The 25,884-nt window shown below is 38.7% G+C and overlaps 3 protein-coding genes and 1 long non-coding RNA gene across 6 annotated transcripts; 2 read left to right on the top strand and 2 right to left on the bottom strand.

The window, feature by feature from the left end:
- Positions 1-1,199: 1,199 nt before the first annotated feature.
- Positions 1,200-6,476, top strand: LOC112288377 (uncharacterized). Of its 2 annotated transcripts, XM_024532491.3 has the most exons (4): positions 1,227-2,115; positions 2,223-2,562; positions 3,213-4,207; positions 4,631-6,476. In XM_024532491.3, exons 2-4 carry the CDS (start codon positions 2,320-2,322, stop codon positions 5,922-5,924), a joined length of 2,532 nt encoding a protein of 843 aa, XP_024388259.1. In that variant the 5' UTR covers positions 1,227-2,115; positions 2,223-2,319; the 3' UTR covers positions 5,925-6,476. The 2 variants fall into 2 exon arrangements, with proteins under 2 accessions (XP_090110404.1, XP_024388259.1); XM_090254278.1 differs by having other exon boundaries at positions 1,200-2,562.
- A 4,814-nt stretch (positions 6,477-11,290) lies between these two features.
- LOC149988148 (uncharacterized) lies at positions 11,291-12,394 on the bottom strand. The gene is made up of 2 exons (XR_016505503.1): positions 12,258-12,394; positions 11,291-12,126 (listed from the first exon to the last, which is right to left on the bottom strand). It is a non-coding gene; the product is annotated as an uncharacterized LOC149988148 (long non-coding RNA).
- A 782-nt stretch (positions 12,395-13,176) lies between these two features.
- On the bottom strand, positions 13,177-16,057 carry LOC112288856 (uncharacterized). Of its 2 annotated transcripts, none has more exons than XM_024533525.3 (9): positions 15,975-16,057; positions 15,564-15,777; positions 15,279-15,301; positions 14,929-15,008; positions 14,579-14,751; positions 14,159-14,391; positions 13,928-14,034; positions 13,677-13,764; positions 13,177-13,495 (listed from the first exon to the last, which is right to left on the bottom strand). In XM_024533525.3, the coding sequence occupies exons 2-9, from the start codon at positions 15,775-15,777 to the stop codon at positions 13,433-13,435; spliced, it is 981 nt and encodes a 326-aa protein (XP_024389293.1). In that variant the 5' UTR covers positions 15,975-16,057; the 3' UTR covers positions 13,177-13,432. The 2 variants fall into 2 exon arrangements, with proteins under 2 accessions (XP_024389293.1, XP_024389294.1); XM_024533526.3 differs by having other exon boundaries at positions 15,911-16,057.
- Positions 16,058-19,215: 3,158 nt separating this feature from the next.
- On the top strand, positions 19,216-20,721 carry LOC112288210 (17.7 kDa class II heat shock protein). Its single transcript, XM_024532179.3, has 2 exons — positions 19,216-19,706; positions 20,116-20,721. Exons 1-2 carry the CDS (start codon positions 19,485-19,487, stop codon positions 20,377-20,379), a joined length of 486 nt encoding a protein of 161 aa, XP_024387947.1. The 5' UTR covers positions 19,216-19,484; the 3' UTR covers positions 20,380-20,721.
- The last annotated feature ends 5,163 nt before the right edge of the window (positions 20,722-25,884 follow it).

Consider the following 25,884-nt stretch of genomic DNA (forward strand, 5'->3'; position numbering starts at 1 on the left):
AAGGACACAGTGTTGTGGTCGTTGAATTATGGAATCCAATTTGCCAAAATAATTGATTTCTTCACAGGTTCTTTATTTTTTAATCTGTGCTCGGTGTTTAATTGGTAATAATAATAATCAGAATCAACTCATAAAGGTTACATGTTAAGTGAAGAATAGTGAAAAGGGTAAGAACAGAAAGGTAAGGCCAGATGCTTACAGTATGAACAGAGCTTTCTCACCAGAACTGGCCCGTGGCACTTACTAAAAAGTTCCCCTAAAAAGTTCCCCTAAAAAGTTACGACGTTTTTCATTCATCCAAAGCGCCGCGCTGGAACCTTTCCGGTCCAAAAAGAACACCAGGTGCTTTTACTTGGATATGTCTCTTCTCAGTCCAACTGTTACTGTGGTAAGCTGGTAATACATCGTGGTTACTGTTTTAAGGGGGGGGGGAGGGTATAAGTGGAGAATTAAGCTTTGGAAACACGGACTAAAATACACACACACACATATATATATATATATATATATATACATATGTGCTCACGTATATATACACATATATATGTATATATATATATATATATATATATATATTTGATTTTTATTAACTGGCAAAGTCATAAAAATGTGCTCATGAGTATTGTTGTTTTGACACGACCCATCTTACACTTCTCACATCCTCAAAATGGAATTCTATATTGCAAGTTCTCAGTGTATGAAAATATATAGTTACGTAAAGGCGAACTAAGAGAACCCAATTGCACACCATCCCAATAAAAAAATTTAGAACCGCCGAAACTATCAACGAGCCAAATAAAAATGAAAGGAAAACCGCCCCAAAATATCTTGGTGGTATCCGAAGAGAAAAAGATCGGCCTGAAGGTTTGCCCAAAATGCCCGACACAGATGACCCAATTGGTAGTTTCATTTATTTATTTTTAATGAAGCACAAGGCAATTATGCACCAATTGAATAATATAGAATAATCATTGAGGGTTATTATAGACTTGAGGGTTAGATGAGCTGACGTGGAGGGGGGGTTAAGCACGATATTAATCAGGATTAAGCGAGATGGAGAAAGGGGCTCCCACTTGGAGATCGGGGTCTACTAAAAAGCGCCCCCTCGATACGAAAAAGTGCAACCGGGGAAGGCGGGGCCCATCGTCTTCCGTGGCTTCCATCCTCTCGCTCAGCGTCTCTTCTTTCGGGTTCCCATACCCCCAAACCTTTGCACACTCTGCTGTACAGCCTTCGTGATTCCAATCTGCTGTGAGGATGAATGCGTGTCGATGCGGCGCCGTACCTGTGTTGTAGTTTATCTTCGTTTCACGTTCGATTAGAGCAAACGCGGCTCAATTTGGTGGTGTTTCGACTTGGAACGGGAGAGTTTTGTTTCCCCTAGAAAGCGGTGGCGGGGATTTTGGTATCGTTTTTTTGGTGTCGTTTGTAGTTTGAAAGAGAGGTGAGTGAGCTGTGTCGTGCGCGGTGTTTTTTATGGTGTGCAGTGGTGTGCACTGTAGAGCGGGTTGAATCCTGACGGAGTGGAAAATTTGACGACAGAACGGGAGGCGTTTGAGCTTGTACGGAGCAAGGGCAGCGGGGGTTTGTTGTTGTCGATAGCCATTTGTGGTGGTATTGTTTGGCGAGCACGTCATATATTTGTTGTTTTCTTAGATGCTGGTGGTGGTTCGAAGCTCGGCCTGATGGTGCGACTGGCGACGTGACGAAGTGTCCAAGTGACGGGGGCTGAGGATATTGTGTGCAGTATTTCGGGTGTGTGTTTGTGTTATGACGTGTGTCCAATTGAGGGCGGAGATTGCAATGGTGATGATCATGCTTTGGTGATGACATACGGCTCGATTCTAGGTATTGGCGGTACTGTGCGAGTGAATGTGGAGTAGAGACTGTGCTGAGTATGATTGTGGTTACTATATTGCTGCGACTGTGTTTATAAGCGCACGCGAGCTTCCTAGGTGGTGAACCCCTGGTGACCGGTTGATATGCTGCAGAGAGGAGAAATGCTATTCTCATTCGAGATTTTCATCTGAAAGAGCTGTTCCGCTGTTTCCCGTGTCGTTGACACTGTATAGGTCTTTGGGGTGCTTTGTTGGATCAGTTCCCATGGAAGAGCAGGTACTTAGTCGATTGCTTAAAACCGGGTAGATTGAAGTTCTGCTTAGTCTTGAATGTGTAGAATATCAAGATCTCATTTGTGGTTTTGGCTACGGTATCTGCACAAGGAGAACGGGGCTGTGCTATCAAAGCCATCTTTTCTTTCCTATTATGCCAGACGTAGACGAAGAAAGCTAGCGAACGAAGCCATACAGGAGTCTTGAAATGAAGGGAGCAAAGGAAGGTAAAGCCGATGGGATCAAGGGAGCAGGACCTGCCCTTTTTCCTCGGCTTCATGTAGCTGAGACTAAAAAGGCTGGACCACGGGGTCCACCCCGCAACAAGATGGCGCTTTATGAGCAGCTCACTATTCCATCTCACAGATATAAGATGTCTCCATTGCCTCTCCCCTCTTCTGGTCGGGTGATGTCGACTCCTTCCATGACGACTCCGTTATTCAACCCGCAGGTATGTTAACAATGTAAATATTGTGAATTGGATTATGTTTCAGATCTTGTTATGATTAGAAAACGAGCTGGAGTGTTTCTCCAGGATACATCACGACTTATTAGCCGATTGTGGGTCTATTCAAGAGACATGATAACCGTGTAACAAAGTGCTTAGGATCTGGTGGACTGTTGAATGTTCTCATGCATGCTGTGTATTTCAAAAACTCTTAGTTCTATGCGGGGGTTTGATGGCCAACATTGTATAGTTTACCATGGTAGCACTTGAAGTAGTCAAGTGCAAATCTAAGTTGTCCCGTTTTATGGGTATTTTCGTAAGTTCTGGGCGAGGATGTAGTTGAAGATGAGCTGCACGTCATTTGGTAACTACGCTTCGTATCGTTACCTTCTTGCCATCGATGCAAGGCTCAAACATAAGTAGTGAGAGGACGTGCAGTTACTGAAATCAGTATATTGACGTCATCGGTGTGCGTTTACACCGTTGGCATGAAGCACTCTTAGTTAGTGTCGCATACATCTGAAATCTAGGTTGATCCCGCAAAATTTATGCAATGAGTACACCGCTCGAGACAAACTTATCTTTCAGAGGAATATGAGTCTACTGCACATCGTCCTAAACACTTCTTTGTCTGAATGCGATGCATGGTGCAGGTTCAAGCTTCATCCTACGATAGTAGGTTACCATATATGCCGATGGGCTATATGGGTTCCACCATCATTCCTACGATGGCATTTATGCCCATAATGAATATGGGACTCTACGGCGTTGGAGCCGGAGCTGATGCTGGAACTGGAGCGTCAGCTTCATCTTCTATGAACGCCAGCAGCAGTAAGAGCACTGTTGTGGATGGGACTACGGAATCGCAGCGAGTGCCATGGGGAGGAGAAGCTCCCTCCCGTGCCAACAAATCCTCTGATCATGCAAAGCACTTAGCGCCCTCCAAGAAAGGGAAGGAAGACGACGACTTTGCAGTACCTACTTACTCCTCGGCCACACAAGGGAGCAGTCAAACAAGGCCGTCCATAAATCCTCCTCAAGTCCAACAAAGTTTTGGAGGGGGTCGGAGTGTACAGAAAGGGAAGGGATTGGTAACGGAGAAGCAATCTCCAGCATTTTCTACTCAACTGCGGCGAATCAGCAAGGAGAAGAGCATGGAGGATGACGCGAGCTGGACGTCTGCTAGTGACGATTGCTTGACTGTTTCTTTCATTGACAACGATTTGAATACTCAAGAAATTAGCAACAGAAAGTTGGATGGGGTCTCCAGAGATTGCGATGGCCATCAGACAGAACTTGGTCGAAACGCAGTTGGAAAGAAGAAGAGCAAGGGGAACAAGGTTGATGGAGGGCAGATTGATGAAGACCTCACGAAACCATCAGACACCAGTGCTGTCGTTATCCCTCCCGAAATACTGCTTGAAGATGAAAGCTTGAGAGTTGTGCCTGAACAAGACATCTTCAGCAGCCAAAGTACGGAAAATCGAAGCAGGGAGGTTTCAGAGACTTCTCAACGAAGTAGAGGTGGCAGTGCGGAGACAGAGTCGTCAATATTAGAGGATTTACCACTGGGTTCCAGTTGTTTTCAAGAACTTCTTGATCACTTCGGTCAGCAAGAGCTCTGGAAAGCTCAGAAGGCAATTATTAGGTATTATATTTATGACCTAAGGTCTGTGGAGACTCATAGATCAAATGTCGATCGATCAAATATTAGATGGCTTTGTGATTTTCAAACGTTTTTGATGTTGCTTGTGTCTGCTCTCTGCATGGCTGTGCTAACGTCACATGTAGCTAGCCAGAATCTACTTGAGGCGAGGGGAGGGACAATGGGACTTTCTTTACTAAATTTGCATATTGTCCTGTGCTTTGATGTTTTAGGCTCATATTTGTGAGAGATGTTTTGTTTAAATATCCGAATATTATGTACCTCATGTACTTGTATAGTGGATGACCAGAGAGTATCTTTGCCATATCTGGAAAAAGGAAGAGTGAGTTGTTCCGTACTCAATGTTAATCGATGTTATCTTCATCTCTGCATGCCATTCTGAGCAGCAACCTCGTCTGTGTGCAGACAGCAGAAGGTGTTTTCACGGCAGGTCTTTGAACTCCACAGGGTAATTGAAGTGCAGCGTTTACTCGCGAAGTTGCCCAGCCTGTCCTTTAGACTTGATGAAGTGATAGAAGCCGAAGGCGACAATGTGCCCCTGCTTGACAGTCCGGTTGCTGAAGTCCCTGAGGTCCCAGAGGTTCCGGAGGTTTCAGGAAGGAGCCTGGAAAAGGACATCAGCCGACCTTCTGATGAAATCTCAAGTCAAGTTCCAGAATCACTTTCTCAACCCGCATATCCCCTCTCTACACCCCCTCAACAGGGTTTTAACCCTGCATCTCCTTGGCAAGCAGCGACTTATTCTTCAAATCCATATGCGGCAAGGATGTCATCGCCCCACATGTACGTACCATATCCAGGGCCTTGCTCTCCTGGATATGGAGTATATCCCATGATGGGTGCTCCGATGTCCATGTATGGTAACTTTGGAGGAATGCAGGCTTCCAGGTTTCCAACTTGGCAGCAGCAAGGTATGTCTCAGCCCTGGGGACCCTCAGATCCTGCAGCGGCAGGAGCGGTCTGGTATGGTCAACAGATGGTTCCAGCAGTAGGACCTGCAACAAATATGGGTGTTATTCCTATGGTAACGAACTGCGAACGTCAAACGTCTTCTGGAGCTGCTCAACTAATTCAAAGAAACTATGCACAGAAGGGAAGCGCTCGTCAAGCTGGGGAGAAATCGGATGTAGGAGGTAATCGCTCCAAACTAGTGAATGCTGTTGAGAGTTGCGGATGGGCTAAAGGATGGGGGAGTACGGAAGACCGACGGGGTCACAGGGAGCCGGACGCGTCCCGAAACAAAGAGTTTGGTGCAGTTCCCCTTGGTGATGAGTCGGAGCGTCAAGACGGCGAGACTCGACGTGTAGAAACTGGTGGTGGGGTTGGACAACCAAATGACGAAGGGGTTCGAATGGTCGAGCGAGAAAAAAACAGTGGGGTGCTCTCTGCACATGGACGCGAGGTTTCCACACGTGGAGGTGAGCTTTGCGATCATGGAGAGGAGCTCGGCGGACTGGAATTAGAAAGAAATTTGCCAGCAGGAGCAAGACACAAGGAGCCGCTTGAAGTTAGAACTCTGAAACGTCCACGGACAGAGTTTCCAAAATCTGATGGGTTCCCCTGGTTTCCCATTATTTCCCCTGCGAAGCGAGTGATGCAACAATGTGGTGTGATCAAGGTTGTGCCTCGCGCAGTTTCTGCTACCCAAGAATCAGCTGCCAGTATTCTGTTGTCGATACAAAAAGAACGACAGCGCTAGCTTTGGCTTGGGCTGTTTTGAAAGACTCGAGTGTGGGAGCTGGGGATGAACTGGGGCTGCGTTCCTTTTACCACCCCAAATTGCTGGACTTTATCATATGCGAATGGGATGTTGATTAGTTTTTCCAATCTTTTTGGGACCTTGCGTTTTTTAGGATTTCACACTCTGCTACCAGAGGTAGGATCTGTCCTCACGCAGGTACAATTGAAATTTTTGGATGTGCATTTCAGGTGCCCATCATTTATGTATATGCAGTCCGGAAATTTTGTAGGCGTTCATTAGGCACCAGCTGTAATTTTTCCTACAGTCGCTTTGTCTCCTTGGCAATTCACAGAACTTTGAAGGGAAGGTGGAACTTTCTGTATTTTTATGTTAAATCGAGGATGAGCAGCCTTTGTAATATTATGACAGCCGTCCTCAGGATTTGTTAGCAGTTTATGGAAGAGCGGCATCAGTGCACCTTCCTGTCAATGTGATGTAATTGGTATGCTATATTTATCTCCGAAACATGAGGGTTCTGTTTGGTTCTCCTGAGGACACCATTATTTTTCATTTTGAGTTCGGTAGCTGGTGGATTTCTTTCTACTGCATGTATCTAATTTATGGCGCCTCGCGCATTGTTGAAAAGAATATCGGGGTGTCAAAGTAGGTTTAGGCACGTGGTGTGCAATTTAACGTTTGCTTCACTCTAGGTGATCGATCAGTGGGACACCTCTTCCAAGTTCTTGGTCATTGGCAGGTGTGGTACGCTTAGTTATGATAGATGAGACGATAGTCTTTCTCAGAAAGCACAGTAATACAGACCGTCAGTTTTCTGTATCCGTGATGCTAAAAATCCAGGCAAGCATTCTTCTGACGGGCCCATCTGAGCTTCTGAAGTTGGATAGCGTCCTTCTCTCTCGTGTTGTGGCTTTCGAGCAATTACTAATAGATCCGTTAAATACACATCACGCAGTTTTAGCACTGACGCATCGTTGGGGTTATTTATAAATAATGCAGTTTGATCATGTATATATTGGTAGAAATACTCCTGCATTCCTCAACCTCTTAGTCAACCGTTAGAAGCATGGCTAACAATGCTGGTAGGAATAAATCAATTTCACAGGGTGATTAGTGACTGTAGTTATAGAAAGGTTTTTTAAAAATACACTAGCCACAGGCAAATCATTTGAATTGTTTTGTTTACCTATTTGTTTATTCACATTGTACCTAAATAAAAAGAGTTTTTTTTAGGGTGTTGCTATTGTCACCATAGTTTTTGATGTTGTCAATTTGCAATCCACCTCATGTTATCACAGTTTTTGCTATTGCCACCACAATCTACCACCTACTTGATTTTTATTTATTTATTTATTTTAGAGAATTATAATGAAAAAATTTAAAGCATTACTAGCATGTTTTTATTTTTTAAAATTGTATTAAAAAATATTAATTTTAAGAAAAATAATTAAATAATCAATAAAAATAAGTTCATAACTTTCTACCTGTCCTAAGTTTTATTTAAGTAACTTGCATAGTTAATCACCAAATTTTATTTTAAAAGGATTTTTTTTTATATTGCATATGATTTCACAACATTATATTAGAGGAAGGAACATAATCTTTAAATATAAAAAAATTGTTTTTTTTGCAAAAATATGTGAAAATATAGATTTTTTCACTAGAATAGCGGATTTTTCATGGTATACTTTGCACCTTTAGGTTTGCTTATCTTATACATGATATTAACCAATTTATCTTTTATTGCCTTAGATGCAATTTGGACCTTATGATAGCATGTATTCATACATATCTATGAACTATATAAACGCACCTCATTTTCAAAAAATGGCATATATGCCCATAATGAGTTTTGAACTTTATAATATTGAATTGGTTTCTTTATTTAATGTAAGTTGCAATAAAAATACTGGCATGGATGGACCTATAAAAAATTTAGTAGGAGGTACAGTTGTGTAAACATCTAAGTCTTTGAGTCATTATAAAGAATATACTCCCTCCAAAAAAAAGAATAGAGATCTTAATTTTGATATATTAACCTACTCTTTGGGCACACAATTGAGTGGCCAAATAAAAACCTTGAGTCTCTTTTAGAAACATTATGATTCTAGAAGAAGAAAGCAATTTCTTCTCTTAAGTAAGAACTTTACATTGAAAAAATAATTAATTGAGTGCGTGAATTAAGTTTTACAGATTACAATTGATAAGAATATTGAGATTATGTCAAGGAAGGACAAAGATGATGCTTGTTGGCTTACTACTAATAGAGTATTTTTAAATATTTTTATTATCAATAATCATTTGACTTCTCAAGTGACTCATCATAGTGAGTTGGATGAAGTTCTTATAGAACATATTGATGGGCATGTGAAATCAAACGCACGTAAAAATAGATAGGATGAAAATTAGATGCAAAAGAATGAGGCTAGGAGAAACGTTATAGATCTTGTGGATGTATCAAATATCCACTTTGCAACTACCTTTATTTCTATAGTGCATAGAATAAATAACTTGAGAGTTGTATTTGAACATGATATTATTAGGAACATAAGTTTTGAAAATCTGAGTTGAGAGATTTTCAAGAAAGTAGAAGTAACAATATGGAGATAGGATCCTCAATATTGAAGAGAGCAACAACAAATTCTATACAATTTTGAGATATTATGAATGCTTTTGGCTAAGAAGATTTTTGGTAGACCTAAAAGGCCATGATCAAGTATTAAATACTAATAACTTTGGTTTCTTGCAATGTAATCAATTTTTGTATTAGTCATTTTGACATAAGCGTATTAATATTGGGAAGGATTTATCTCAAGCATATTTTTTTTATCTTTGGCTTAGCCTTGTATGCTAGATGGCTTTTGTTCTTGTTATAGAGTACCAAAGAATATATATGGTTATCTATTCCAAAGCATGTGAAAACTATATTTTGTGTTGATAGATGCATAATGGTATATGTTCATTTTAAGTTATTTGATATTTATATTCCACCGAATGCAAATCTTACATGGCTACCTCATTATTAGATTATATTATATAAAAAGATGCTTAAATTTTAGATCTTAAAAAGACCTTTTTTTCTTTTTGAATTTATTTTTGACAAACCTCTACGTACTTGTATTGATTACGTCTTTGGCTTTTAGCTTGTATTAGACATGTCCAATCTTTATTGTTTATAATTTAGTTTGAATTGTCGCAACATCTCTTGAAGGTCATAATATTTTCTTTTTTCTTTTTTCTTTAATGCTATATTTGATTTTGACCATCATCCCACATTAGTAGGCAACAAAGGTTTTTTTTGAAGCAAATCTTTGAATTTCACCGGATCATTGAAGTATAGTGGCATCTTAAAAAGATGCTTTGTCATTTCCACAATATTAACAAAGATGTTATAGACAAAGACAAAGACATGTCTATGCTTACAAGTCTTATAGTTAAGCTTCCTAAAGTACTTAAAAAGTTTGCAATTGTTGAAACTCTCTAAGTCCATGAAGTTTCGGAAGATTCAAAGAAACATCCAAAATTAAATAAGAATTGGTCTTTGAATGAACCTCCAAAAGCATGTTTTACAACTATTTCTTATATCTATGTATCTTCTATCTATATACTTTTAATAGGGCTTTACTCTTGAATCTATGTGGTAGACAATCCCTTATACTACAGATTCATGGGCTGTTAAAATAGCCTCTTTTTATATATACATTCCATATCCACTACCTTATCCACTTGGATGCAAATTGAATCTAATGATGGGTGCACTTATATCTATGTATTATCATCTAGGAGCTAAGTTATTGAATTCACTTCTTGGTTGTAGCCTTGAATGTCTCATCTATAGAATATTCAAGACTTAGCAACAATAGCAACATGGTATGGTCAATAAGTTATACCAAGAATTTTTCTATACCAAACATGGACTTTGTTCATCTTGCATGTAACACCAAATGCCTTGCATCATTTGGTGAATTATGTCAATTAGTTCTAAGCACTATACAAATAGAAAAGACTCAACCAATGAGAGACACATCTATTACTTGAGGCAGTAAGGTGGACTCTCTAGAAGGTTTTGAATAAATCAAAGGCTAAGAGAGTAGTGAAGAATGACGAGGTTGTGGAGATTGGAGCTTAGTTGATAAAAATAATGTTGCTAGTGCAATTCTTTGAGAAGATGAAACCAACTTCTGAGGTGATACAATATATCTGGGTGGTGAAAATAGAGAAGACAATATAAGTTGTGGAATCCAAAATAAAAGCAGCGAGGGTGTCTTTGAATTGAACAGAGAGTGTATAGAGTTGGAATCAAGAGTGGCAAGACAATATGAAGGAACTTCACCACCTAAATTGTCAAAATACATGTGAATAGAAGGAAGCTTAGAACCTAGGGCATCTTATTGGTTTCTAATATTTTCTTCTAGTAGAAGATCCATGCATCAATATGGTGTGATAAAGGCTATGCTTTGAACAATTCTTGATATTCAAGAATTACTTAGTAATATACTTTTGTCAATCTAAATTGAAAAATGGCATTAACATAGGCAACCCGAGATACTTGGACACAACATCAAGAAGGGATTTAAATATCTATGAATTTGAATTTCTAATTATTCTTTCTTACAAAAAATAGATGTTCTTAATTATATTTGAATTGTTTGGTTGTAGTATATACCAAAGAGTAGGAGTATTTTGTACACATTTGTATTAATATTTTTTTTTGTAGATATGTCTATAATCCATCATCTTTTAAAAAATCATCCAATTTCCATGAGGTTTTAAAGGCACATTTTTGAGTTGTCTTTATCTTTGATAACTATCCTAACTTTGAAGGTTAAGCAAATAAAGTTATGATCCAAAATTTTACATTGTAACTATTCTAAGGATTTGATAACTTAGTTACTAAAACATATCTTTTTAAGTTTTTTTTTTTTCTGTGCTTCAATGGAATGGAATCATTTGGTGTTCATTTGCTAAGCATGGAGCCTTTCATGAATATTTTGATTACTAAATGAGAAGTTAGTTTGAAGCCTATTCTAATTGGTGAGATAGAGATTCTACTTAAAGAAAATCCATCACCATATTAGAAGAAATGTTTTCAAGTTTTGAAGTTATGTACAAGATTCATTCTTTTGCATCGTTTTCAACCAATGATTACTAGGTAATGTGCCAAAGTATTGAATTAGTGACAATAAACTAGAGGGACAGAATTGTGAAAAGTTATTAAGAAATATGTGGCTCACTTTTAATCACATGCATTTAGATTACAATTGGTTGAAGCAAGAAAAACCATATCTAAATGAAAAAATTTGACATGTTGTTGTCTTCACTCTACCTACTAAATTCACAATTTGCCAAGTAGGCAAGAAAAAAAGGAGGAAAAACAATTAAATCTTCTTTAAGAACATGGAAACAACTTCACCTTTCACAAAAGCACCAAACCTTATCCTGCATCTCACGCAGCCTATCAAACCTGGCAATCTGACAAAACTATGATCCAAATTTGTAAGGTTTGTTTATTTTTACATCAATGTGCAACTATTAATGCTAAACACTACAAAATGCTAATAAGCGTGGCCATGTGTTCTGTCATGCTCTGAAAGTAGGATTCCCGCCGTATGGAAGCAAGAATTCGATTCCTAGACTCACTTTGCTTCTGCTGATTTTGTCACAAACTGCAATGGCTACAAGAACCCATCTGACTACCGAAAGAAGTGCATTTGTAGGCGTTGAATCCTGTAATATTTGTCTCAAAGAAGAAGCTTCAGAACCCTCGAATAAGTATCCAAATTCAAAACCTGATGAACATCCTGCCGGTGAACTCGATTCGTGACAGCACCCACACTGATAAGCTCAAAAATAGTTGGGATTTAAATAAAATGCGGGATTCCTAGATGGAACAAGTGCATCTGAACTTTCAAAGTCGCAAGCCAGTCCACGTACATGATCTACTTTTCAAGACACAAAAGCGGCTCACGAAGACCAAGATGTTCTCCGCGGACTTTGGATCTGCAAGTGATTTCAACCCTTCACTCTAAAGCCGAGTCTGTGTCCTCACCACCTGCAGGGAAAACAGAATGTTGAAAAGGAACCGTTTGGTTTCCGCCATGTGTCAGCATTGGCACTCGGCAGTTGCACGTCACCGAAGCTGGTAACTGCCCTCTCGTTGCCCTCTCTATGCTCGTGTCTCTTTGTTGCTGCAGCTACATACCTGGGTGAAATCGCTAGAGTCATTCGATACAAGAAGGGATGCACCAGTATCATGATTGTAATTAATTTAATGATTATTGTAGCTAAACTTCGAAGAATTTGTGGCTAGCCTAAGTCGAAGTTAGATGATACCTGCTGTTAAAAACTGAGAACTGTTTGATATCAAGTCGTGCAGGCTCAACCAGCATAGCTTCTCACAGTGCGTTCAAGGAATGTTTTTATCAGTTTGGGGAGCAAAACAGTGCAGTAAGGAAACGAGAAGCAGAGAATTGCAGTTAACTGTGAAAAAAAGTAGCATGATAGTTACAACCTTGCGGGTATTGACAGGGTTGCGGTTCATGTGAGCGACTGCACAAATTATAGTTTGGAGATAGATGCGTCTGAACTCTCTCTCTCCTGTGCCATACATGGATCTGAAAGGCAAGAGTGAGAAAGAACTGTTGAGTAAGAAATTTGCAGAACTGATGTTGCATTACTCGGGGGCACCAGGGCACCTGCTTGACGTCGTCAAAAGAAGACACCTAAATCTACAGGAAGACATTGTGTTCCAGGAGATCATGACTCACTTACATGAACGAAACCATTTGAAGAGAGTAGACAGACTGGGGTCAAGCGAATTAGTACAACTTCGGAAATCATTTCAGGAAAATTGCGGTAGAATCAAGTACCAGGATGTGCAAGGGGAGGTAAAGAATCTCGAAGCTGAAATGCAATACCTCAAATTGAAAGGTATAGAAGGTGATGGTCATTGCCAGCTTTACTACGCCGAAATCGGAGACCCAGTCGCTCTAAGCGGAAGAGCCGCAACAAATATGAAGGATAAAAAATCCCAGATTTTGAAAGAGTTGCATTTGGAGACAAGATTACAATTGGGAGACATGGAATTTGAGAGAGACTGGCTTGAAAATGGAGATTGCCAGTCTAGTAATGGAAAACGCACCAGTTGTGAACTTGCGATGCCAAGGTTAGATGTAAAGAGGAGAAGGAATAACATCGTTGATGTAAACTAGACACATATCTCGAGTTATTTGATAGTGTGCATAGTGTAGTATAAGCGGAAGAAAATACCAAACCACATTAATTTAATTAACACCACGGCACCTTTAACTTGCAGAAGTGCAAAAGTTGCAAGAGTTGCAAAAGTGCACTGATATCACAGCGCAATGCTATATGTTCATAATTTTCTTTTGTAGCTAAGCTCCTACTGGATATCCACAAAACCCTAAATAAACACCAAGAAACTCGTCTTCTTTACAGATTTGCACGATCGTACCTCCACATGAATTTGGCGTCATGTGTTATAAAAATCACTGATAAACCCTCTTTTGTTCCGGTCTCTGTCGCTTAGTTTCGTAAATTTTCAAAATGTGCTGCATCCAGAACAACCATAACTACCAAATATGAGAGAGAGAGAGAGAGAGAGAGAGAGAGTGCAACTTGCAATCGAAAAGATTCGGCCCCTCGGAGAAAATTAAAAAGATCCGTATCGGTAACGTTCAGCCGTAAAAGAATGAACCATCGAACAAAGGTGGAGAGATTAGGAATGTTTACTTGGCCAGCTGGCGTCCCTTGAAGACGCTTCATCACATCCCTCATTTCTGAAGGGATTGCATCGAGCGGAGGCATCCACGCTCCACCTCTATAAATTCGCAAATAAAATCGTACAAAAGTTAATGCTGAGAAATCATCATTAAGGATGTTATCATGAGACTTGATATTTAATAACATTCGCCTGGCGAGCACACTAGTTGGACGTAATCAAGCCTGTGCACTAATGAAATACAACGAGACAGAGAACTCACTCAGGAGGAGAAACAAGAGGGCCGCCAAGTGCAGCGAACGTGACATCAGCTGCAGAGAATTTTGATCCACAGATGTAGGGCCGCCCATCAGCTAACGCATCATCCACCTGATAGAAACCAACAGCGTCCTCATCATTAATTGAGTGTGAGCTTCACTTGCAAAGGCTTGAACATTAATTCTGCATCAGGCTAACACTTCAGATTAAATTCACTTATACGATATAAACCCACCTCTTTGAAAATGTTATCAATAACTTCCAAGGACTGCTCTTTCGCCCCTGGCCTGTTACATTTGAGACCTCGATAAATTACGCGACGCAATAGAGGCAGCATTATCCATGCCAGAAACTTCTCTACGGTAGAACCTCCCTGAGTTAGCAATTCATAGGTGGATGAATCAAATAGGAGGAACGAGTATGCATATCGCCGCACATGGGGTCCAAGACGGTCGTCGAATTTCGACTCTGAGTCCAAAAGCCCCAACAACCAATATTAGGGTAACACAAGAACAATGAACTTCCATTGTGAACTATTTCAAAGCACAGTAGCCATGACTTTAATGCGTAACAATAAATTCATATTCCACGACAACTCCCATATCACAATGATCACGCGTAAAGGAAGAAGAGCACAATGATCTGCGAAACATACCCCATGATTGCACGAGCTGAAGCAGCTCCGGGTCAGAGGGGTACAACCGATTTTCTTCGTTGTCAATTTTCTTATCAGCGTACTCCAAAATATCATGCGATTCACTCAACACTACTTGTTCAGGACCCTTGCCTATCACAAGCTTTGGGCAGGTTTTACCCCCTGGGAAACCCCTGCATTGCCAATCAATAATCAAAAAAACAGGGGGTTCTTATTTTCTCTACAGTTCACGCAGTTTATAGCACCAATTTCAAAACATATTCTTCATTGAAAATTCCACAGTAAGCATTTCACAAGAACAGATAAACACGCATTATGCATCTACAAGTGAAGCTGTTAAAGTAGCATACTTAACGACCGGAATGTGGAAACCAGGGCAGTGCTTGTCCTCGGAAAATGGAATATAAGCCCTTTCCAGTGCCCATCTCGCCTGCGTACAACAAGCTTACCAATTCATGGTCCTAATAAATCACTCGATATTCATTTGAAATGCATGGTTCTAGATTTTCGGTACCCACTCCTGCGATTTTATCTCCACGCCTAGCCATCTAATGTCCCCTTGAGACGAGAGCCGCAGATTCACAGCAGCACGCAGCAAAGTGATTCAAACAAAACTGGAGCATTCACGTGGAGATGCTACAGGAGAAATAAATAAATGAATAAAAGGCGAAGTCAATGTAGGAATTGTTGAATCACACACCTTTTCACAGTAATGTGACGGACCTGCACCGTAGACAAAGCGCAACAAAACCCCACATGCACTTAGTTACTCTACATCAACTCCCGAGAACGACGCCACAGTCGAGTAGGAGTAGAAAACAACCCCATACCCGGCATATCATACAAGACATCGAGGCAACTAGAGCAGGGACGAGATCGGGTCCGACATTCAATGTAAGTAGAGACGAATCTAGCTAGCCTCACGACCCACCAAACCACACCCAAAAATACACACTTGAAAAGTTGGGGTGTCCTGTCGGCTTACCAATGCTAATGAGTCTGTGGATGTCAGAATCCTCCGCTTTCACAGCCATATTAACACCTGCAGACGACCTAATTAAGCTCCCTGTCGTCTCCGGATCCCGTCTCAGTGCACCAACAGGTAAATAGCAGCGCGGAAACGGCAAAGAAGAGCGCAGAACCAAAGGATCTGAAGTAACGAGTCCAGTAGCAACGTCACTGCATAGGCGTGTGTACATCTGCGCATTCGATAGAAAGTCGGTAAGAAAGCAGCAGGAGACTTCACAAGAATTCGCTCAGGATTCGTGCGCAACGTTGCTAGATCAGCAGCACACCCATGTTGACAGATTACTGCAGAGTTGCTCGTGCTACCAATCAAAGCGAGATCCACGCGTGTCTGTGGAGTTGCCAATTAGGGAAGATTCGAGCTATTTACCCACGCGCGAGCAATCGAAGCCCTAAAAATCGAGAGCTAAAGCAGCGTTCGGGGATTGAAACCCATCCACTCCATTCGACGATGCTCGGTGGAGGTGAAGTGTGCAAAATGCTTGTGCAAATTTATTCTGTTTCCTCGCCGGAACACGATTTCGAACAGGTGCCGCAATTCCCTAGGAAATTGTTGCGAAATACGGTGAAATTTCGTTGGAAATTTCAGAAGAAGGTAAGGGTTATTGAGAGTCGAAGTTGCATCGCACCTTCCTTTGCGAATGCAATTGTTGACTTGGACATCGACTTCTATGGGAAGGTCACAATGATGTTGAGGTTTTAGATTTTGTTGCTTAATTAAGACTAAAAAAATAAAAAAGGGTTGTGCAAGTTACAAAGAGGATAAACTTATATGAAAATAAATAAGTTTTTTCTGGTAGTTGAAAGGCTATGTTTGAAATATTATATTGTACGTTTTTTAAGACATTTCCATCAGTGTGTAATATTTCCAAGTTTTATAAAAACATTAGAGTGATATACTGAATAAAGAGCTTCAAAGCTAAATGTTTACAAAAAAAAATTGGAATATTCAACGATACAAATTTCTATTAAATGTTTTGAAGATTTTGCAGCCATTAGAATTTTTATAATGTCAAAAACAATTGTTTATGTATTTGAAGTGTAACTTTGAATTAGTTTAATTACAAGCATAATTGATTTTATTTGCAGGAGTTGTGTTCTTAAGGAGTGATATTAGAAGAATTAATTATTTCTTAGTGTTTCTATTATTGTTTACTGTAGAAAAGAAAGACAAAAAAAACTTGATACAACGTTTCTTTAAGGGTGTGTTTGTGTGTATGCAACGATAAATGCAGTGAATCATGCAAAAACCATGCGTTAACCTCAAGTCATGTATATTACTTAAAGACAAAAAAGTATAGAGAATTAATTAACTAAAAAAGTTTTTTAAAGATTATTTAAGAAATTAGATTTTAAGGGATGTATTTGTTATCTATCTTCTAATTGTCAATTAAAAAAATGTCTATTGAATAAATGTTATATATATATATATATATATATATATCCTAAACCCTAAGCTTATAATGCACAAAAATATATTTTATATCTTTACAAGAGATGTTTTCTCTATAAAATCTTAGAAGGTATGAACAACATTAAAAATTAAAGATATCATAAAGACAATAATATTACTTAGGCATGCATAGTTACACAATTGAAGTTTTGTCATTAATACTTTGAAATATTAAAAATCTCATGTTATACTATTAACATAAAATACTTAGATTTATAGATGCAATATATAAGCTTTAAAAGAATGTATATTATATTTGACATTAAGTACAAATTGTAACTTCCTTACTAAAATAAATACATATTTTCAAAACTTATATCTATGTTGCTATCATATGGTATTCAGATGTCTAGAAGCACTTTTTTAATTTTTAATCTTTATAAAAATTTAATTTGCATCAATTACTGTTTGAACTTTTGATTTTAGTCATTTGTTAAAACAACAACATTTTATTTTATTTTATTTTATTTTTTGCCTTGTCCATGTCAAAAGGTTTTACATTATATTCATTATGAGATTAAACAACTTAAGCTACCAAATTAATTGCATACCTAAGTAATTATTTATGATATCACAACAACTCTTAGAAAACATTGATGGGAGTTTGGCAAAAACTAGGTATGATTTTGGAATACATAGACAAATTTTGATGTATTGCTATTTGTTTATTGATTCAAAAGATCTATCAAAAATAAATGAAAATAAAAAATAATTATTTTAAGACTTATGATAAAATTTGCAATGTTTGATTTGCTATATTGAATGCTAAAACATGTCATATAAAACATTAAAATAAAAAGGGTTCTAATAAAGAAATATTGACAAATAAGACTTGGCAACAAGCATTGTAATTAGCATGTACTGAGGTACTTAGACTCATTTTAATTTGATTCTGGTTCTAAATTTATAATTTTATTTAAACAATCACTGAATAATTCTGTATTATCAAGTAAATGGTATAGTTCTATTTGACAACATGATGAGTTATTATTTATTTGATTTTGAAAATCACAAGAATCTTGGAAAATCACAAAAAAATCACAAGAAAAGTTCATCTAAAAAATCTTTGAAAATCACAAGAATAAGTTTTCATTACTATTATTGTTAAAGAAAAAAAATATAGAAATCTTTTGAAGCCAAGACAAATGCAAACATTTTTGCTTGTGTAGAATGTTTTTTGCAAAAATGTATGTAAATGAAAAGACATGTCATATAAATACAATTAAGATGCACAGAAATAATGTAAAATCAATTCATTTGGTGATATGCTGAAATCTGTACTTTTTACAATTAACTTTTACATTTTGATTTAATAAAGTTTTTAGTTGTAAGTATAAAATTTAGCATATTCTAATATGGTATAAAAATATTTGTATTTTAAAACTCTGCCTCTCTATTAGTACCCATTTGTGAATCACTTGTCTTTTTATTGCTACATTTACATGTTTTTCTTTGCAATTATTGCTTTAAAAGTTTACTTTTTTTGTTTGTTATAGTTCCAAAATTTTCTGTTTTCAAAGATTTTAGTTTTTAATGAAGCTTGTTGCAATACATCAGAAAGTTTTTTTCCTTAAAAAAAATATATTTACTCTTCTTGAATGAAATAGTTACAATCAAGTGGACATATTGTCTACACTAATATGACAAGTCACTCATCTGTCAAATGACAAGATTGCTCACAAACCCTTCATCAAATCTACTTTAATTTTTTTAATAAAACAAATAATAAAAAACATGACAATGCTTAAGTTTTTCAACTTTTTAAAATATAAAACGTGATAATGCCTCACACGAAAAAAGCAAAATCTTAGAATTATTACAAATATTGATAGTGTGCAGAACTCATTTCAATAAAAGTTCATAATTGTGAAGCATAAGGTAGAGTATAAGGACTTGGAGGAGCGGATAACGCTGGACGCCAGCACCCAGCCACGTGGGAGAACCCTATTGGCATGCAGTTGAGACCCAGTAAAATCTGACTTGGCATTTCCACGTACGCAAGAGGATTCTGGAATGAACACGCCTCAGGCTTCTGTAGACGCTTCTGGCAGCTTCGGGTCGTTCTGGCTGCTTCTGGTGGCTTCCATCGTCTTCCTCAATTGAATTTCGGTAACCCGCATAAACTGCAGCGTCTCGGGAATCAAGCGTAAGCATTTCAGTGCATGGGTTAGAGTGCGGGGTGATGTGAGTACTTTTGAACTGCCAGGACGCCGAGATTGTGGTCAAATTTGGAGGGATTTGCGTATACAAGTGAACCGCGAGTAGTGAATTTAATGTTGTTGGCAATCTCGGTATTTCGAGGCCTTCTGCTGGGAGAGTGGAGTGGAGTTTTGCGTCTATTGTGTTGTTTGGTTTTTATTCTAGAGTGTACAATTTAGCTGTCGTCTTGGCACATTCGTGTTGAGACTGTTGAGCTTAGTCCAGAAAATGGAGTTTGTTGTGTTCGACACGGATCCGTTTCTTACGTCGTTGCACCAGCTGGTGCATGAGCCTGAGAGCGACTTGGAAAGAAAGATTAAGCGCAAGCGACGAAGTCAGCACGATGAGCCGAGGCATGTGACTATAGCTACACCCGTCGATGTGAAGGAGAAAAAAGACGCGTATCTCTTCATTGCGGATGTTCCTGGCCTTCAAAAGACTGACATTGAGGTACTTGAGTCTTGCGCAATTTCATGGACTTGGTCGTATAGATTCACTTTCTCACAAGCTGTGTCTCGGAGTACACCGTTCGAAGGATAATGGCGATTATTCTGTTTTAGCACGGTGCGGATTTGTGGTTCAATTTTATGCTTGGTAGTAGTTGTGCTAGAGAGTTAGAATTTTGAGAAGAATTTAGAAGCTCGTACAAGAGTGTTCTGTAGCCGAGACGGTTGTTGGTGGTTGTCATGCAGCGTGCGAACTTTCTTGGAGGATTTTCGGGTATGTGTTTTGCTTAATGATTTACCCCTAAGTCTCGGAGATCCTGGATAAGAGATTTTCTTCAAAGCATTCGGTATACTCTCTTATGCACCTTCAGTACATGTGCTTCTACACGCTCATAATTGTTGTTATTCTACAGGTGCAAATCGAGAATGAAAATATCCTAACCATGCGGGGTAAGAGAAAACTCGACGAGATAGTCAACGACAAAGAGGAGGATACGAAGTTCGTACGCATGGAGCGGAGTCCTGTGAAACTGTTTCGGAAATTCACTCTACCGTCAGACGCAAATGCTGATGCCATTACTGCCAACTGTGTAGATGGTGTGTTGATGGTCACTGTGCCCAAAATTCCGCCTCCTGAACCAGCGAAACCAAAGACAGTTAAAATTGCAGTTGATTGAGCTCCTTCGTCAGCAATAAGAATCTGGCAACCAAGAGGCCATCGCTGACGAGATTAAGAGCTGCTGGAGGGGGCTTTGACTTGCGTGTTCGTTTGGAACAACCGGGCTTGATTATTTCACAGTAGTCACATCTCGTCTATTTCAGACCCAGTGCGCGAGATGACCGATGATGCTTGAAATTCTGGTTCAGATTCAGCATCCTCCCTTTTTCACAATTTTGGGGTTTGGATATCAAAACAGAATCTTATCAGCGGGGCTTGGCCTGGACCTGAGACTACTAGAAAACATTTAGGCACGTTTTGTAAATAGCACCATGAAACATTTTTTTCCTCCCCTCTTCAATTTTGTTTTTTGTTTTTCGTATGACTTGCGGTGGCTCTAGGCGTCTGTTCATAATTACCTATAGTTCTGATTTTGCGTCCATTCTTGGCAATCACTACCATGAACATACCGCTGCATTCTTTCATCTTTTGTTTACGACATTGGAAGTCTCCCTTGCTTGAATTTTCCAATCTTAAGTCATTCCCTAAACTCTCCCTTCACTCCAACAGACTGTTTTTGCATCCGAACTTCTCTGAAAAACTCTGAAAGTGGTCAGCTTTGTTTACTTTTAGGTTCAAACGTTTTTTATGCTCAACGATTGAATGGCTCCTCTATCAATGATGAAAAAGCACAGTTTTAGACTGCTGTGTTACACTCTGAGCTGCACTTCATCTTGGTCCTGCCGCTGACTGCAATCTGTTAGCTCGTCTTCCAAAATCGATGCAGATTTGTATATTTGTAATGTCTATCACTGAGATGAACATTGTCCATTCTTTCGCATTCCACGCATGCCTGCATCACCAGGCACTCTCATCGCCTGACATCTCAGCTGTTCTGCTTCTGCACCGATATCATTCTCTTCCATCGAAGGAAATCAAGTTTAAAAAAGATTTCGTCTTGCCAAATCATGTGATTCCAGTCATCGCTGGTTCGTTTCGAGAGGTTTGGTTCGATATCAAATGCATTCACATGCGGAAGAATGATCTTCAGCACATAACATTCGTAAAATTGAGGGAAAGAAAAGCGAGGACCAGTGGAAATCGGTCCATGCATTCTCATTTTCAATGATCCGTCCCACAAGGTTGAAGTGATTATTCAACACGCTTGCCAGCCAACATTGGTGATGGACGCTGTGCATGAGCATAACACGAGCCTTCAGGTACTGAGGACGAAACCAAATTAAGTCTCATTAAGGGAAACAAACAAACAAACAAATAAACAAACACTGCGATTCTGCTTTTCGGAAACCCGTAGCTTGTGACGAAGTGGAAGCTATTCAGTTCTCCTATCTCACGATTACTGTAAAATGATTGCTAAGTACCATTGCTTATTGGCCTCCAATTCTAAGGTTACAACGCAACAAACGAGGCAAAACCAATACCTGCCAGTCGCAGAAAAGGTAAGGACGTTTCATTCAAAACTGTAGTAAGATCAGAATTATAATCTCGAGTTGAGAGAACATAGCATGTGCAGTAATTACAAGAATGGCGAAACATCGCTTCACTTTGAAACTCGAAACAATTCAATCTCGAAGTTTAGGCTGCTCTGCTTACAGGTGAGTGTCTTGGTGGCAGTCCGTCACAACTGGGTGGCCGAGAGCATTAGAGTCTAGATGATCATGAACACCTCAATCGTTTCCTGCGGTGGCAAACCTTAACCAGGGTGTTTGCCTCCAATTCTCAGTCTTCTCGCTTGATGGAACTGTCCAGTTTGGAATGGTATCAGGATTAGCATTTTCTCCACGCTACTCTCTAGAAATCGTGGTGTGGTCTCATTAACCATAGACGAGAAGAGAATTCCTAACTGGACTATCGAGATTTCAAGGGAATTTAATGTTTTCAATCAATTTGATTGCGCGCATGGCTCGTCTTGCGTCGAACCTAGCAGGGGTTCATTATTTCCACGTCTGGTGAAACAAGAGCCTTGCTGCCGCCACTTCTGCAGTTGCATGCTTGCCCATTCTATTGCCCGTGATTTTTTCAAGGAGATTTCCACCAGACATGGCAGCAGCAAGAGACTGGAAAGCAAGCAAACAAGCCCTGATCTCAAGTTTCAAATCTGCATCTTCATTCACGGTGTCCTTAAAGCTGAACATCGCCTCATCTGTCTAGACTCGCAAACATACAAATCCTCAGTACTTGGTTTTTTTTTCAACTTCACTCTCATCCAGCTGCTCCTGCTCTTGTGATTGCCCGGGAGACCTTCCACTTGCGAAGACAATGCAAATGACTGAGTTTCAAAGCACTGAAGGACCATAATACGGTGCCCGAACTGCAATCAGAGTGTGGATTGTAATCTATCGTACCAGATTTGATGGTTCATATTGGAAACCTGGATGCAACTAGGCTCATATAGCGTGCTGAATTATATATTCGTCACATTCTTGTTCAATTCATTTCAAGAAATGAGGACACAAGTGCTATTGCTTAATGTCTTGAGTAACGCTTCAGTCCACAGTGCACCATTCGAATCTGGGTCTGCAGAGGTTGTAACACAACGATGAGAGCAGTTGCGCGCAGCTTTTCATTTTCGTTCGACTAGAACAAACGAATGCATTGAATCGGGCAGGCAGTTTCAGGTTCTCGACGTCGCCCTGGCTATTCTCTTATAAGCCAATTTTTTGTAAAGATACGTTCAGAGAGTTATGTACACGCAAATCTGATATTTAGTAGGAACCCAGAACTTGTCGAAACTCTTCCACAGCCCGCCATTGCCGAGAGTCGGTTGAAACTTTCACGAAGGCTTTTGTCATCCACCTAAATGACCACTTCGTCCAAAAGGTATGGCTGCCACTTGTTCCAAAATTGCACAGGAATTGTCTCCTGGAAGTAGTGGTCTCCTGTACTTGCACGTCATGCGTTACTTGAAGTACCGCAAGGAAGAAGAAATACAAGCCCAAAGATAAACCTTGGCTTGCTTTCGTCCTTGAGCGTTTTCAATTTGGCTGACGCGAAACAAAATCTTTGGTACAACTCATCAATACGTGTACTAGTTAGTTCCGTCAAAACAGCGACTAATAATTAAAAGTTAGTTTGTCTGTTGCCGAGGAGCCTATCTGCTCTTCATCCTGTGGTTTGGGTTTTAGTCCAACAAATTACTCGAAAATTATAAAACCCCCCATACTTTCTCAGGAATCTATCAGAGATTTGTATTTGCTGTGTGATGCTTGAAGGATCCCGATGGCATTGATCAATAAGCCTTGAAAAGAGCAAAAAAATTGTCCGTCGACAGACACCTGTTGTCTTACTCGAAAATCAGCGGGAAATGGACCACTGCCAGAACTTGGAAGAGTAAAACATCATACCTACTACCTATACCTGTGAAATCAGCTTTACCCTACCGACATTTGCGATAATGAACACAACATCACCGAAGAGTCGTATGGTAACAGTAATAATAATTCACCTTTGCTTAAGTTTCTGTCACTGTTTCCGAAAGACACAGCATGTGTTTTCAGCTAGAGTTGTAAGTGGTTCCGCATGTGGTTGTGCTCAGAGTTCTTACAGGGACAGTCTATGATTGATGTGAAGGGCCACTGTAAACCATGCGACAGCAACTATCAGCAAGACACATGTTGGGCACATGTGCAGAGCAATTCTTTAATCACCGAATCCTACTTACACCTTAAACCAAATATAAAACTGAAACACAACGACCGGTAGAAGATGGTGGACGGCAGGGGAGCTCCGGAAACGTAACTTCACGAATTAAGAACTCGCAGAGAGCGTGCCATTAGCCACCCAATACAACCCTAGAGCCAACAAATCCAACTTAGGCTGTGGAGAAGCATTGTGCGTCGTGGGTGTGCCCTGCGATAGTGACCAAGATTGAGAAGTGCAGGTCTAGAGTATCACTGAGATAGACAAGAAATTTAGGGTTAGGGTTAGGGTTTTGGAAGTGGGTGATCTTGGCATCATTTTTGCCGTCCCGTGCTTAACATTACACAGCAAAGATGCCCTGATCATCTCATTGCGGCCATCATGGACTTGACAAGAACGCTGATGTTTTTCCCTCTCATGGTAAACAAAGGGACATGCTACCAATAGAGAACAGCAAGTTTTTGATTCACAAAAAAGTTGACTTTGTATTGTTGGATTTTGGGAAAGTAAAAATGACAAATGGATTTTCATCAAAAAAATAAAATAAAATAAAATAATCACAGCTTACTTCATTGGTTTGAAGCAAATTTAAAAGAGATGTACCACTTGTTGGCAAATTTGTCTCACAAACATGTGGAAGAATTTTAGCTACTAAGAAACTTGGTTTTTTAATTTTGGATTTAAAAAGTTATTGCCAAGGATAAATGTTAGCATGCAAAAAAAATTCAACAACATGAGATGTATGCAACAATTGAAAAAAAAGAACATATGTGTTACAAATATAAATGTCAAATTTTGAATCCTAGTTTATCAATGAGTCTAAGATTATTAGTATAGATTACATTTAAATAAGTGTTGTGGTGTGGTGTGGTAGGAAAGCCCTAGAGTATTGATAGCATTTTTAGAAGACACAAAAGAAACAGGATTAAATTCAATTATCTATTTTGTATAGTTATTAAAACATGAGAACAATAATGCATTTAAACAGAAATAAATAGTGTATTCATAAATTTATTCATAAATAATTATTAGAGAGAATCGCTAGGAGACACCCCCCCCCTTTTACTACATAGGCATATGAAGTTTCCTTAATATATTAAATCAAAAAAACAAAAACAAAAACAAATGACATTATAATTTCAATCTTTTGACAATAGAATTTTATAATTTATTTTCTTTGACAAGAAATATTCATATAAATTTTAAAATGTAATATCAACCATTCATGCACAAAAATAAGATATCAATTAAGTCTTTTTTTTTTTCTTTTCTTTTATTCTTTTTTCATAATCCTTTTTAACAATAACAATATAGTTATTAAAAAAATATTTAAGTATGAATGTTATTACTATATGTATGTGGAGGTACATGATATAAGAGTGTGTCTTTGCAATAAAATGCAAGTGTCCACCTAGTAGTTTCTTTATCAAATTAGAATATAAAAACTTTCAAATTTACAAAAATATTTTCCTATCCATTTTTTCTCTAATAAAAGTTTGTTCATTGCTAATTTAGAGATAGAAGTCACATAACTAAGTTGAAGTTGACCACCTTATAATAGTAAAAATCAAGTAATATTAAAATACTTAATATTTTAGATTCTATTGTCAAATGATTGAAATTATAACTATATTGTTATTGTCAAAAAGGATTTAATTTCAATCATTTGACAATACAAATTGTGTATCCTATCAAAGAAATAGTTACACGAATGATTTTTAAAATAAGCAATTAAATGCAATTATTTTTACAAAAAAATATAAAAAAATAAATAAAATCTTCAAATAAAAAAAAAAAAACAAAACAAAGATACATAACAAAGATGAGATATAAAAGTAAAATTAAACACAAAGCATCCATAAAA

Source organism: Physcomitrium patens, chromosome 11 (assembly GCF_059467195.1).
Source record: "Physcomitrium patens ecotype Gransden chromosome 11, ASM5946719v1, whole genome shotgun sequence".
NCBI classification, from domain to species: Eukaryota; Viridiplantae; Streptophyta; class Bryopsida; order Funariales; family Funariaceae; genus Physcomitrium; species Physcomitrium patens.

Bases quoted from the DNA above. Each gene is read 5' to 3' on its own strand.
- LOC112288856 (XM_024533525.3), bottom strand. From the start codon at position 15,777: ATGTACACACGCCTATGCAGTGACGTTGCTACTGGACTCGTTACTTCA. The intron at 14,035-14,158 runs GTGGGTTTATAT...GGTTTCTATCAG, and splicing joins TTGATAACATTTTCAAAGAG to GTGGATGATGCGTTAGCTGA. The intron at 13,765-13,927 runs GTGAGTTCTCTG...GCGAATTTATAG, and splicing joins CCTCTTGTTTCTCCTCCTGA to AGGTGGAGCGTGGATGCCTC.
- LOC112288377 (XM_090254278.1), top strand. From the start codon at position 2,320: ATGAAGGGAGCAAAGGAAGGTAAAGCCGATGGGATCAAGGGAGCAGGA. The intron at 2,563-3,212 runs GTATGTTAACAA...TGCATGGTGCAG, and splicing joins CTCCGTTATTCAACCCGCAG to GTTCAAGCTTCATCCTACGA. The intron at 4,208-4,630 runs GTATTATATTTA...GTCTGTGTGCAG, and splicing joins GCTCAGAAGGCAATTATTAG to ACAGCAGAAGGTGTTTTCAC.
- LOC112288210 (XM_024532179.3), top strand. From the start codon at position 19,485: ATGGAGTTTGTTGTGTTCGACACGGATCCGTTTCTTACGTCGTTGCAC. The intron at 19,707-20,115 runs GTACTTGAGTCT...GTTATTCTACAG, and splicing joins TTCAAAAGACTGACATTGAG to GTGCAAATCGAGAATGAAAA.